This window comes from Protopterus annectens, chromosome 13.part0 (genome assembly GCF_019279795.1).
Source record: "Protopterus annectens isolate FY-2018-M chromosome 13.part0, PAN1.0, whole genome shotgun sequence".
Classification (NCBI taxonomy): Eukaryota; Metazoa; Chordata; order Ceratodontiformes; family Protopteridae; genus Protopterus; species Protopterus annectens.
Window position 1 is genome coordinate 114417170 of NC_056747.1, and position 15341 is coordinate 114432510.

A 15341-nucleotide genomic window follows, 5' to 3' on the forward strand; every position below is an offset into this window, starting at 1 on the left:
GCATGGGGGTGATTGTGGGCAGGTCATTAACAAAGATGGTGAAGAGAAGAGGGCCAAGAATAGATCCTTGGGGAACTCCAAGTGTAACAGGTAGGCATGCAGATAATTTGTCCTGCCATAGAACAGCCTGTTGCCTATTGGACAGGTAGGATTGGAACCATTTCAGCGTGGAATTGCTGAGTGATAGTTTTTTTAATGTATGGAGGAGTTGAATGTGGTTCACCATATCAAAGGCCTTGGAGAGGTCTAAGAAAAGAGCAGATGATAGTTTATTATTGTTTCTGAAGTTATTGATGGTATTAGAAAAGGATAGTAGGGCTGATGTGGTACTGTGATTTGGCCTGAAGCCATGTTGGGAGTTAGCTAGAATTTTATTTTTGGTGAGGTGTTCCATCAGTTGTTTGTGGACACACTTTTCCATAATTTTGGCCAGGGGTGAGAGTATAGCTATAGGTCTGTAGTTGGTTAGCTCTAGTGAGCTACCACCTTTATGGAGAGGAATAATGTGGGACATTTTCCATATGGAGGGGATGAAGGCTTCTGACAAGGTACGGTTTATGATTATGGAGACGGGATAGCAAATGGCCTCAGCTGCTTTTTGCAGAAACTCAGCTGGGAGAAGGTCAGCTGCTAGCTTAGTGGGTTTTAGTTTTTAAGAAGAGATGTTATAAAGGATATGGGTACTGGATCGAAGGTAAATAGATGATCTGATGTAGTTGTAGTATTCTGCTGGCATGGGTAGTGGAGTGGGCTGGTTGTTTGTTTGAATTGTGTGGCCAGGGATTGTATAGTTTCTGTGAAGAAACTATTGAATGTGTTAGCAATGTTTACAGGGCACTGTTGTTTGCAAGTTATTGGAGTGGGGGTGGTTGCCTGGCCTGGGTGCAGGAGCTTGTTTAAGCCTGCCCAGAATTTTTGTGGATTATTAAGGTGTTTGTGTTGGAGGTGGAGGAAGAAGTTTTTATCATTTAAGATCATTCTTTTAGTTTCATTTCTAAGTTGCCGGAAGGTTTGGTGGGAGTGTGGGTCTTTAGAGGTACGCCATGTGACCCACATCTTGTTTCTAGATAGGATTTTGGATTTTGTTTCCTTAGAGAGCCATGGTGCGGTTTTGGTTTTAGTTCTAATGGACCGTATTGGAGCATGGGAATCTAGAATCTTGAGGAAGGTGGTGTTGAAGTAGATAACTGCCTCTTCAAGAGGAAGAGACTTGAGTATTGTCCAGTTGTGGGATTTAAGTTCAGTTTGGAAAATGGAGGCATTGAATTTATTATTGTTCCTGATTTTTTATGGTTGTAAGAAGGGGTGATTTTCTTGAATTTGATAACATAGGTGAGTAAGTGATCACTCATGTCCTCTGGGTGAGTACCTGCTGAGTACTGGTCAGGATCTTTATTAGTAAGGATCCAGTCCAGGATGCTGTCTTTGTTTTGGGGTTTACCTAGTCTGGTAGGAGTGGATATGAGCTGAGAAAAGCCATGTAGATTTATGCTGCTAGATGGGGAGCTAGATGAGAAGGAATTCCAATCGATGTTGAAGTCACCTAACACTATGGATTCCTGGGGGTGAGTTTGAGTTAACCAGTGGAGAAAGTCCTCTAAGGTTTTGTTATTATTGTTGCCTGGGGGGATGTAAATACATGCTATATTTATGCTTTTATGTTTGTTTGGTTGAAGTTTTACAAGTAGAATTCGGCATTGTTTGTTAGGAGGGGTTGTGGAGAGGCAAGGGAGATTTGTAATGTATTTTTGTAAAGTATGGCTACACCGCCACCTTTACGAGTTATTCGTCTGCTCGTAGTATATCATACCCTGGTGGGATTATCTGTGTGTCTTTCATACTTGGTTTAAGCCAGGTTTCTGTGAGACATAGTAGGTCTGGGGAACAAGTAGCTAAAAGGGCATGTAGGTTGTGAATCTTATTTCTTACACTTCTGATGTTTAGATGACAGGTCAGAAGAGAGTTAAAGGGTCTAGAGTTTAGATTGAGAAGTGGAGGGGAGGATAGGGTGGAATTAGAATTGAGTGGAGGGGAAGGGCCAGGGTTGGGGTGGATATCACCATCTGTGGCTAGTCTGTGATTCAGAGTGGTAATGAATTTGAGGGCTTTGAGTAGAAGTTTGTAGTAATGTTTATCATTTGGCCTAATATTGGTAGGTTTGATAATTACATAGCGTTCGAGTTCTAACAAGGTGGGTGAGTAGGGAGTTGAGTCATGGCCTCTGTTGTTAATTATGGGGAAGGGGTTGGTTTGGCAGCCTGGGTGGTGGAAGCCTATGTAAGACCAGGTTTCATATAGGGTAGCTAGGTAAGGGACAAGTAGGAGGGGAAAAAGAGTTAGTATGATAAGCTTCCTGGGTGGTGTCATATTCCGTTTGATCTTAGAGGGCGGTAGTGAGGTACAGGAAGTTAGTGGACAGTAGAGGGAGTGGTTTGAGGTTATAAAAGTACGAGTACTGGGGGCAGGTGGGAATAGGGGGCAGGGGAGCCGAGAGCGAGCAGCAGTGTCATGAGCGGGTTACTAAGCCACTAGAGCCCAGGTTTCAAGATGTAACTCCTGAATAATTAACTTGCAGGTGAGTAATCTCATCTAAACAAACACCAGGTTCAATGCCTATGCTTTGGGAGCTTGTTTTTACAATTTTATAGCAGTTTGCCTTAGTTTTAGAGTGTGTTCTGTAGTTTAAGTGGAGTATATGCAAACAAGCTTGGATTTTTTGTTTGGGTAAGCCTAGGGAGATTTGTGCTAGTGCTGAGGACCCTAAAATAATACTTTACTTTAAAGTCTATACTAAAATGACCAGATAATGACCTGTTTTGTTTTACAGGTTGTGGGCAAAAGTAGAGTAGTCAAAAGGGCTTAAGTTCTTTTCTGCCTTACGCTGTGCAGGGGAAGACCTGGGAGGGATAGAGAGAGAGCTTGATTTCAGAGGCAGTCAGAAGCAGCTGTGTAGCTTAAACAACATTAGACTACCCGAGGAAACCCCTAAACTATGTTAGTAAAATCTTCACATATCTTTACATATAGCATAAATCATTATAACACATTAGCATTTTACTGCAACAGTGCCTTATGACTGAGAGTCAAAGAATGTTGAATGTTGAATATCCTGCTTCTCAAAAAATATACAGAAGGCTCTCAATTTTCACTCTAATGAACAGCTCTGCAAAGAGCTTGTCATACTAAAGTCTGGTTACCAAACACATTTAGCTATAGAGACACAACTTAGCTTTAAAGAAACAAGTAGCTACAATATTCATGCCATTCAATACTGCATTATGTAGCTATGTAGCAAAAAAGAGTTACATCAGTTACTATTAAATCACACAATTCAACTTAAAGACATTTAACAGTCTATTAGGAACAATGAATAACAGCTTAATACATACCTCAGGAGGTAGAGGCCGGTAACAAGGTCCTACAGCACTAGGAATTTGAAATTAAAGGCACCAGACAAGGGTTATTTCAAACCTTTGTAACAGGGATAGAATAGGGGTGGGGCGTTTACACTAAGCCACTAAAGCCCAGGTTTCAAGATGTAACTCCTGAATAATTAACTTGCAGGTGAGTAATCTCATCTAAACAAACACCAGGTTCAATGCCTATGCTTTGGGAGCTTGTTTTTACAATTTTATAGCAGTTTGCCTTAGTTTTAGAGTGTGTTCTGTAGTTTAAGTGGAGTATATGCAAACAAGCTTGGATTTTAGCGGGGTTTACACTAAGCCACTAGAGCCCAGGTTTCAAGATGTAACTCCTGAATAATTAACTTGCAGGTGAGTAATCTCATCTAAACAAACACCAGGTTCAATGCCTATGCTTTGGGAGCTTGTTTTACAATTTTATAGCAGTTTGCCTTAGTTTTAGAGTGTGTTCTGTAGTTTAAGTGGAGTATATGCAAACAAGCTTGGATTTTTGTTTGGGTAAGCCTAGGAGATTTGTGCTAGTGCTGAGGACCCTTAAATAATACTTTACTTTAAAGTCTATACTAAAATGACCAGATAATGACCTGTTTTGTTTTACAGGTTGTGGGCAAAAGTAGAGTAGTCGCCGAAAGGCAAGTTCTTTTCTGCCTTACGCTGTGCAGGGAAGACCTGTTTTGTTTTACAGGTTGTGGGCAAAAGTAGAGTAGTCGCCGAAAGGGCTAAGTTCTTTTCTGCCACGCTGTGCAGGGGAAGACCTGTTTTGTTTTACAGGTTGTGGGCAAAAGTAGAGTAGTCGAAAGGCGAAGTTCTTTTCTGCCTTACGCTGTGCAGGGAAGACCTGTTTTGTTTTACAGGTTGTGGGCAAAGTAGAGTAGTCGCAAAAGGGCAAGTTCTTTCTGCCTTACGCTGTGCAGGGGAAGACCTGTTTTGTTTTTACAGGTTGTGGGCAAAAGTAGAGTAGTCGCCGAAAAGGCTAAGTTCTTTTCTGCCTTACGCTGTGCAGGGGAAGACCTGTTTTGTTTTTACAGGTTGTGGGCAAAAGTAGAGTAGTCGCTCGAAAAGGGCGAAGTTCTTTTCTGCCTTACGCTGTGCAGGGGAAGACCTCAGGAGGTAGAGGCCGGTAACAAGGTCCTACAGCACTAGGAATTTTTGTACATTGCCAATGCCATTTTGGAACATTGCCAAGTACACTATCACAAAACTACAAAAACAAGTAACTGTCCAAAAATTATATATAAGTGTATCTGGTCCCTGTTTTAGGAGCCAAAGTTCAAGGATGTAGCTGCAGCCTAAAAAGAAACTCTAAACCCCACAGATCTCATTCTTAAATGTGATCTACCTAGTTGAACACAGTGAGCAAAACACACTAACACTAATCTGGTCATCTAGGTATTCAGGGCTAGATTTAAAGCATTTTTATGAAATGAATTAAAGGTAATAGCCAGTCTTAAGGTGTAGCCCCCAACTTAGTTTGAGTATATATTGTCTCTTCTGGAGAGAGTTAGTCATTGGTGTTGCAACTATGCATCTCTATTGCTTAAAATGTATAGTTTTGAAGTTTTTGGCAAAATACAACATAAAACAAACAAGGTGTGGGGCTGTGCCCCCCCCATAACTATATATTCTAACTCCAGAATCACACGACAGTACGGAAAAGGGCAACTACCGTTTTACTTGCCTTATAGTACTCTACACAGTGCTATATATACTAACTTCAGTTCAGTGAAATGAGATTCAGTGAAACAAGTTCAGTAATTTGTGTTTTCAGCAATGTGGTCGGGGTGAAATGAAATTCAGTGAAATGAGATTCCATGAATAAAGTAGACTCTAGTTCACATGCCTTTTCTGCCACATCCTGAAATTTTGCATTATATTCTGTTTTCATTTTGGGTGCTGCGGTCAATTTCTGCTCAGTACGAGGAGTATAACAATGGCCAAAATACTTCTTTGTTGAGTTGTCAATATAAGAAAAATAAAAAGTCCTCTACATTTAACCTAAAATATAAATCATCGAATAGATCAGTTGTACTGTAACATGCCATGGCTACAATTCCATGCTTTCAAGTAACTAAAGCTGTGAAGTGCAATGCAGAGGTGTGTTGTACTGGAATCTCAGAGTTCGATATTACAATCTTAGAAGTTCTTTGTAGCTGAATACTATTTTGTTGTTTCCAGAAAGATTTACACTGAAATCGCAAGGGGGGGCAGATATTTTTCAAAGACAGGAACCAGTGTGTTTAGGTCATGTGCCTTAACTGCCACAGTCTGACATTTTCCATTATTTTAAGAGACAGGCCATTTGGCAGTCTGGAATTTTGCGTTTTACTCAGTTGTTCATTTTTGGGTACTGTAGTGAACATTTTAGAAGTATAAAAATGAAAATGAAGAAAATAATGGCTGTTTGAAACACTTCTCCAATGTCGTTCAATAAATGTAAGGTATTAAAATAGGAGAGCGGTAAGGCAGTATATCCACTATAAATGCAGTATGTACGTAAAAGTAGCACAAAAAAGCTGCTATATACCAAATAATTGGTGCTTCCAGTGTATCAACCGATATCTCGAGTCCACGCTGTGGTCAATAACTCTACTCGATAGTTATGCATAAATTCAATGTAAAAATGCATATATTCCAACTTTCCGGCAGCATTCACTTCACCAACTATTCATATAAAGGAATGGATCGACCACGTAAATATATAAAACTGAAATTTATTCAAAAACAAGAAAAATGGCAAGTGCTTTCACCTGTAGACTTCATCAGGTCATAGGTAATTAAACATTTAAATCACTTATATACCTTCAGATACATTTATTAATAATGACATCACTTCCTGGTGTTAATTACAATCTTTCTAATCAAATAGCGCTTGAATAAAATGACAATCATAAAACATTTCATAAAATAAGCAAAAAATCCTTATTCTAGCATTCAAAAATATGCATTTTGCTATGAGTGCATAGGCTATTGTTTTTTTATATGTATATTTTAATATACAGCTTAGCGCACTTTTTATATGTATTATTATAGGAGAAAGCATATAAAATGTCACATCATAGCAAAATGCATGTTTTTGAATGCTAGAATAATAAGGATTTCTTACTTATTTTATGAAATGTTTTAGGATTGTCATTTTATTCAAGCGCTATTTGATTAGAAAGATAGTAATTAACACCAGGAAGTGATGTCACTATTAATAAATGTATCTGAAGGTATACAAGTGATTTAAATGTTTAATTACCTATGGCCTGATGAAGCCTATGGGTGAAAGCGCTTGCCGTTTTTCTTGTTTTTGAATAAATTTCAGTTTTATATATTTACGTGGTCGATCCGTTCCTTTATATGAATAGTTGGTGAAGTGAATACTGCCGGAAAGTTGGAATATATGCGTTTTTACATTGAATTTATGCATAACTATCGAGTGGATTTATTGACCACAGCGTGGACTCGAGATATCTGTTGATACACTGGGAGCACCAATTATTTGGTATATAGTAGCTTTTTTGTGCTACTTTTATGTACATACTGCATTTATAGTGGATATACTGCCTTACCGCTCTCCTATTTTAATACCTTACATTTTAGAAGTATGCTGACTACAATACTGACATAAAATACTTCTGTTATATTGTCAATGCAACAAAGAAATAGAAATCATCTATTTCATCAACAAAATATAGATTGTTTTTCAGCTATACCATGCTGTGGCTATAATTCCATGATTTCATAAGGCTAAAGCTGAGAGGTCCAATTCAGAGGTGTGCTGCAATGGAAGCTTTGAGGTTTAAAATGCTGTTTTAAGTGTGCTATGCAGTTGAACATCATGTTAACACCTGGAAGCATCATAATGAAATCTCAAAAATAAAAGTTATGTAGGCTTTTAATGACAGACTTGAGTGGATTTAGTTAATGTGCCTTTACTGCCACACCTTTTGCATTAAGCACAACTTCCATTTTGGATGCTGTGGAGAATTGCTCAGTACACAGTGTATGTAATAGGCTAAACTACTTTTGATTTGTCAACACATCAAAAACTGTCCTCTATATTTCACAAGAGAAAGAAAAAACATATTTTTTTTCTTGTAATATGCTGTGGCTACAATACCATGCTTTTAAGCAGCTAAAGCGTTGAGGTCAAATTCTGAAGTGTGCTGCACTGGAAGCTCTAAGGTTAGAAATTCAGCATTAGGTATAGTTGTAGCTGTGTATAAAGTTATCTGAAAGTTTCTTAATGAAATTTCAAGGTGGACACAGATATAGCCTTTCAAACACAGGTCCCAGTGGCGTTGGCTCATATGCAGATGCTCAAAACACAACAGTATAACAATTGCCTAAAATATCTCTTTATTGAGGTGTCAATAACTAAATGTCTTATTTCTCCTTTATACAGAAGTTTTTTTTTTTTTTTGTCACTGGACTTATAATCCCCCGCCCCACTGCTCCTATATTTATACACTCATCTTCAGCAAACCACATAACAAAGTTGTGTTGGTGACTTTACAGTTGCAACCATCAGCTAAGAGCATTTCTTAGTTGGGTCACAATATATTATTCTGAGAAATTTGCTATAAAAACATCTTACAGTTACAGAGATACTGCCTGTTATTGCTAGGTGCCACCACTATCCTTGCATAGTTATCTGGTTGCTCTTGTTTTGCCAACCATTTCACAAAAATAATGCACAGCTTGCATTTTTTTTCAAGTTGAGACACAGTAAAAGTGGTCTATAAAAATGCATTTTCAGTACATCCATATGTTATAAATAAGAACTATGTAACACTCTACTTTATAAAACACTGTGTAATAACTGTATATAAACTTTCTAAAGTTTTGCAACTATGTAAATTTAATGCTATAATATATGAAGTCAATAAGTTTGCTTGCATTGTTTATTAACTCTGAGTCTGGGTTGCATCTGGAAAGGATCTCTGAACCAGTCCAGTTACCAAACAGTAAATAAATGAAAAGAAGCAAGGCATGCATATTTACACGCTTTAACATGAGTGCCTATATATGAGAATCCCTTGTCTCTTTTCACTAGAACATATGGAAATGTGTACAGAGGATTAGGAAAAGAATTTCAGTGATGGAAAAATGGCAAGTATGGAGATGGACCATAGAGTACAAGCAATACATTTCTTTTACCTGTGTAGTCATATGTATCAGTTTACAACAAACTTAAAAGCATCCTCACTAAACTGCAAAAACAACACAAGAAACTCAAGACATATTCTTTTCTTAAAAGGTATACGTCATAAAAAGTATATATGTGACTAGCCAAGTGTCTTGTCCCAAAACATTTGGGAATAAAATTAAACCACTACAGAGACATAGCTATCTAAACTATAGTCAGAATGGCCATCTGAAACAAGCTGTAATCCCTCCAAAACACTCAATTTATTAAAAAGTAAAATTACAAGTTTTGTTCAGGGTGACTAACATGAAAATATCAAAACAAGTGCATTGTGCTGTTACATCAAGTGTAAAAACACTGAAAACTTTCTTTGTAAAAGATTTTTTCCAAAATGTTTAAACACTGTGGCAATAAATGACATTAAAATTAAAATATTTTCAAGCTTAGAGCACAGTCTAAAAAAAAGTTTACAACTATGGGGCCAGCATCATTACCTGAAAACTTCATCAAAATACATAAAAACATCTGAAATATACAGGCCTTTACAGATAGAAGACAAACTGCAAAAATCCTAGATATTACAGGCACTAACATATTCAGTATTAAAGGGATTAAAATGTAGCACTGTGGCTACCTCAAGCAAGGTAACAGTGATACTACATTCATAAAAAAAATGTCTAAACAATCTGCATGCACTTCAGAAATGTTTTCCTTTATAATTCATACAAAGAACAAGTGTTCACACTTAATTGCTTTAAAAGATCAAGCCAGCTAACAGTAGAATTTTATAATTACAAATTATGCATCAGTCCACTGTGTTTTACTAGGAAAGTTTCATCAGTTGCAAACGTTATCAGGAAATACTACCAATTTGCTTACCTAGCGCTAATGCAACAGGTTTATGAATATCTGTAGTCACTAGTGCTATTCGTCTAACCCCATTCATTGCAGCCTTTTCAATTTTTGCAGATGCTCCTACATCTGACCAGAAAATGTACCTGTAAAACAAATTGGCACATTTAAAGAAAAAAAAAAAGATTACAGACAGGGTAAAACAAAACCACACACAGACACACACACACATACAGCAGTACAGCTGAAAAAAAAAAACGGGGTATATGAGAAAAAGCCACACAGACACAAGAGCAAGTCAACTCTACAAGGGCAGGGAACGGAAGTCAAGTGTAAACTCCAGACCCTGCAGTTATGAGGTACAAACTTAAACAGCTGAACAATGCATTGCCCAAATGTCTAAAAACTGCTTAAATAAGTCCACTATTTTCGGTTTCTTCTGAACGTAAGCCGTTGGGAGTAATTGAAAATGAATATTAATGGCATTAGTGGAGGCATGGTATAAAACAGTGGTACAGGCACATAAGTGTTTTATTGATGGATAAGAGTTCATTGTTGGAAATGTTGACAAGTGGGTATGAATTTAGTGCACATGAATGAAGGTAAGAAAGAGGAAACGGTATTATTCAAAAACGCAGGAATAATGCAAGGCTTCTAATAAAGCATGATTTTTTTTTTTAAATATTAGGGTGCATTTTATAGCTCCAAGGAGTTGAAAAGGCAAACTGGAGAAGTATACCTGAAGGGATGGAAAAGGTTAGAGCAACTAGTAAAACTGTCTTTCCATTTTAAGAACCTCAAGCCAGCCAGATTAGCCAGTTCATATGGAGCAAAAAAGAAGTTATGTACTCACCATAACGCTCCATCTGAGTAGGTAACTTCATTTGTCAGCAACCTGTGGGTATCGGATCCGAGCCGGCAACTTTATTCAGCTAAGATCCGAGCTCCAAGATCTTCCCTCTTACCCATAAACCTCTGCCATCCCTCTCTGTCCTCAGATTGAGTTTGCTTTAGCATTATAGAATACTACAACCAAAGGATCAACTAAACATCCTAACCTGATGTCATCTGGTACAGGAAGCACAAAGATCCTAAAAGGACGAACTACAGGTTAGGGGGAGGAGGGGGGGTTGGTTGCTGACAAATGAAGTTACCTACTCAGATGGAACGTTATGGTGAGTACATAACTTCTTTATCTGAAGTAGTTAACTTCTTTTGTTCATCAACCTGTGGGACAGAGTCCCCAGCGACCAAAAAACTTGGGAGGTCCTCATGGAAGAATATTCCGGAGCACTGCAGAGCCAAAGGACGCCCTCCCTCTGGAAATTATATCCAGCTTGTAATGGGTAATAAAAGTATGGGATGAAGCCCAAGTGGCCGCTGAACAAATGTCATCCAAGGACACTCTGGACCAAAAGGCAGCAGAAGTGGAAACCGATCGAGTGGAATGGGCGTGAACTCAGACAGGTTCTGGTCGGCCAGAACTCTTATATGCAAGAAGTATACATTGTGAAATCCATCTGGACAATGTAGCTTTTGACACAGGTTTACCCAAAAAGGGTTTAGCAAAGGATACAAGGAGATGCTCAGATTTCCTATGTTCAGCAGTCCTGTGTAAATAGAACCTCAATTGTCTGTGCACGTCCAAAGAATGTAATTTGTATTCACCTTTGTTGTGATAACTTGGGAAAAAAAACGGTAAATTGATAGATTGATTAATGTTGGACTCAGAGGCGACTTTAGGCAAGAAGGAGGGATTAGTCCTGAGGGAAACTGTCTTTATGAAAGACCAGATATGGAGGTTTGGCGCAAAGGGCTTGAAGCTCCGAAACCTTTCTAGCCGAAGTGATAGCAATGAGAAAGGCCGTTTTCCAGGATAAATATTTTAGATCCACCAAAGTTGCAGGTTCAAACGGAGGGCCAGTAAGAGCCTGGAGAACAAGAGTTTAATCCCACGGAGGGACTGCATCCTTAACAGGAGGCCTTAACAGGAAGGTACCCTTTACGAAGGTCTTGCAGACTTTGGAAGAAGCTAAAGAACCGAGATCATTTCCCACATGAAAGTGTGAAATTGCTGCTAATTGGACTTTGACGGTGGAGGAGCTGGCACCTTGATCAAATAAGTATGACAAAAAAATCCAATACAGCTGGTATCGGGGCTGTAAAGGGATCCAAATTTCTATGTTCCGCCCAGATCAAAAAACGTTTCCATTTGCTCTTATAGACCTTTCTGGTAGAAGGTTTACGAGCGGCTACTAAAATAGCTTTAACGGAAGAGGAGATACCGGGAGTCCTAGCTATGATTGGAACTGGATCAACCAAGCTGTGAGCTTGAGATTGTCCAGGTTTGGGGTTGTCAACCCCAGGGGGTGAGATATCAGATCCGGAATGGGATCCAAAATTCATGGAGGATTGACTAGATGAGACCATAGGCAAGGGAACCACGTTTGACGAAGCCAGAATGGGGCTATGAGGATCACTCTGCTCCCCAACCGACGAGCTTTCTGCAATGATTTTAACATGAGGGAGAAGTGGATAAGCATAAAGTAGACCGGATGGCCAAACATGGACTAGAGCATCTCTGGGGGATTCCCCTGGTGGGGGAAGTAGAGCGAAGTACTCGCTGCACTTTGCATTCGAAGACGACGTGAATAGATCGCAGCAAGGTTGACCCCACTTGAGGAAGATTTGCTTTGCTACTCTTGGGTTCAGAGACCACTCGTAAAGTGAGAGAATGGTTCGACTCAACCTGTCTGCCAAAATGTTTGACCGACCCGGAATGTGCGTTGCTATGAGAAAGAGGTTGGTGGCAATCGCCCATTCCCAAACTCTCATGGCCTCTCAACATAGTGGATAGGATCTGGTTCCCCCCTGTTTGTTGACATACCAGACTACTGACATGTTGTCTGATTGAATCGCAATTGTCCCTAAGGGAAGAAGGGCCTGGAGTGCTTGCAACGCTAAAAGCACCGCCCTCATCTCTAGGACACTGATGTGCAACAAGGTCTCCAAGTGGATCCACGTGCCTTGGACGGTTCTGCCCATGCAGTGCCCCCCCCCACCCGAGGCGAGAAGCGTCCGTGGTCACCGTGGCTTGGGGTGGGGCCATAGAGAAGGGGCACCCTTCCCGAAGATCCGAGGACTGGATCCACCAGAGTAGGGATTTCTTGCAAACCTTGCTAAGGGAGATAGGTGCACTTAGCGGATGTTGCAGGATGGACCATTGAACCTGCAAGGTCCATTGTAGGACCCTCATGTTTAGACGAGCTAGAGGTGACAGATTGATGGCTGCAGCCATGGAACCTAGCGCCCTCAGGACCAATTCTGCTGGAGGAGCCGGGGATTGTAGGAGGGCCACCACGTGGAGTGTCAAAGTTCGAAGCCTGTCTGGAGTTACGAAGGCCCTCAACAGGTTTGTGTCTAGCCTGGCCCCTATGAAATCCAAAGTTTGAGTTGGTTGAAGGGAGGATTTCTTGAGATTGATTGAGATTCCCAGATGACAGGCCAAGTGAAGGAAGTAATTCCTGGCTGAACAGAGTAGATGCCTGGTGGGGGCTGTCAGGAGCCAGTCGTCTAGGTACGGAAAGACCTGTATTCCCTGAAGCCTCAGGTGGGCCGCTACAACTGCCGTCACTTTGGTGAACACCCTGGGGGCTGTGGTGAGACCAAAGGGAAGGACCCTGAACTGGTAGTGGCTGGCTCCCAGCCGGAAGCGGAGAAACCTTCTGGATCGTCTGTCCATCAAAATGTGGTAGTATGCATCCTTGAGGTCTATAGAGCATATCCAGTCGTTCTCCTGCAGGAGTGGGAGAATGGATTGAATAGTGACCATCCGGAACTTTTCTTTGGCAACTGACCGGTTTAGAGTGGACAGGTCGAGGATTGGTCTCAAGTCCCCCATCTTTTCTGGCACCAGAAAGAACCTGGAGTAGAAGCGTAATCCGGATTGATCTTGGGGACGGGCTGGATTGCTCTTTTTTCTAGCAGCTGCTTTATTTCTGCGGCTTCTGCCTCACTTTGATTGAGTGGGACATCGGGGGAGGCTCCGGGATTTGAGAGGGAGATTCAGAAAGGGGATAGTGTAACCTCTGGATATGATTCGAAGCACCCAGCGATCCGTTGTAATGGACTCCCAAACTGCTAGGTGCCTAGAGAAATGCCCCCGACTGCCTCCAGAGTTGAGCAGTCGGGTAACCCCTCATGGCTGCTGCGCGGGCCGATCCGAAAAAGGTTCTCTCGACCCGAAATTCTTTGGTCCCCCTCTGCCCTGGCGTCCACCCTGTCCTCTGCCTCTGAAGGATGAGGGGTCCCGAGTGAAACGGGACTGTTGGGATTTCCGGAACCACATCTTCTTTTGTCCCCTTTGGTTCCTGGAGAAGGACCTCTGGGGAGCCGAGAAGTGGATCCCGATGGCAGACGTCTTCCCATCTTTCTCGCTCTGGACCAGAGTGTCGCTGACGGTCTTGCCGAACAGCAAAGAGCCATCAAAAGGGGCATTTGCAAAGGACGTCTTGAAGGGTTCCGCAAAGTCGCAGAGACGGAGCCAAGCATGCCGCCGTAAGACAATTCCTGCTCCGCTAGCTCTAGCGGCTCTTTCCGTGGCATGGGAAAGAAGCCGCATAGAAGTGTTCGAGTGGCCATTCGAGCTGAGAATGTTTTCTTATCTCGGCCGACATGGACTCTGGGGGCGACCCGGCGTATTCTTTGATGAGATCCCGCTGGAGTCGTATCACATGTGCCATATAGTTCAACGACCTTACTGAGAAGGTGGCTGAAGCGAACATCCGCTTCCCTATGCAGTCCATCGTCTGAGACTCCTTGTCGGGAGGGTGGACCGAGGAACTCTCCTGGGCTAGTTCCTTCTTGGTGGCAGCCGCCACCAACATGGCATCTACCGGAGCACACTTTCTCCAGACCGTCCTATCTGTGGGTGGACTGAGAATTTTGTCTGGTCTCTTTGGTATGGGCTGCATAGTGTCCAGTTCCTTCCATTCCCTGGTAGCGATCAGATCTACCAGGGGATCAGTGGGAGGGGACACCCAAGAGGTAGAAGAGGTAGATGGCCCTGCATCAAATGCCTCCAGAAACACAGACTCATCGGAGGAAGGTTTTTGGGCTGACCACCCACCTCTAATACAAAGCATTTCCATAATGTCTCCGAAGGAGACGTCCTCGGGGGATGACCTTGGGGAACCTTCCCCTTTCTCCAAGTCTGTGACCTCTGTCAGGGACTCAGGTGAGTCTAAGTGCCTCCTTTTGCACTTACGTTTGTGAGGAACCTCCTCGGGGAGGGCTGTCCAAAGTTGCCTCACCAACCACATCCTGTTTCTCTAAGGGAACTATCTGGGACATAGGCACAGGCTGCCCCTGGGGCCGGGTGATGGAAGGTAGGCCCGTCTGAGAGGTAGTGATGGGTGGAACCGCAGCAGGAGCCTGGGGTCTCGAGTCCCTCAAGACCCTCTCCACAACATCGAACGCCAAAGGAGAACTGCTCTCTCTAGGATCCAAGAGCAGTCCCTTCGGATCCGAGGAGTGGACCGGAGCCGGCGCCGATGCAATCGGATCCGAAGGGCCAGTATGCTCCGACCGAGACGGAGCTGAAGACACACTGACACCTCTGGATCCGAAGCTCAGTTCATGGCTCCGAGAGCTCGGATCTGAAAATGGACCCGACAAACTCAAGGGTGTGGACGGAGCAGAAGTAGGGTGTACTATCGGCGCCGAGCCTCCACCGGCTCCGTTGGTGCCTGGATCCGATAGCTCCGAACCCCGGTAGTGGGTCAGAGAAGGAGCAATCGGGGCAAAAAATGGGGTCGAGCCCCCCCCCCCAGAGGGGGGGGGCAGGAGCACTCCCATCTGTAGTTGGGTCTGGAGAAACCTACGCATCATCCGGTCCATATCTGCATCGGACAAACTTCGGGTCGATCTAGACG

The 15341-nt window shown here is 42.2% G+C and overlaps 1 protein-coding gene across 2 annotated transcripts in view; it reads right to left on the minus strand.

Annotated features, from left to right (window-relative positions):
- The window catches only part of CD320 (CD320 molecule), a 279707-nt gene that overhangs the window by 24468 nt on the left and 239898 nt on the right, over positions 1 to 15341 (minus strand). For both annotated transcript variants that reach the window (XM_044090684.1, XM_044090683.1), the window contains one exon: positions 9436 to 9554. In XM_044090684.1, the coding sequence (XP_043946619.1) occupies positions 9436 to 9554 (119 nt within the window). The remainder of the gene's footprint in view (positions 1 to 9435; positions 9555 to 15341) is intronic.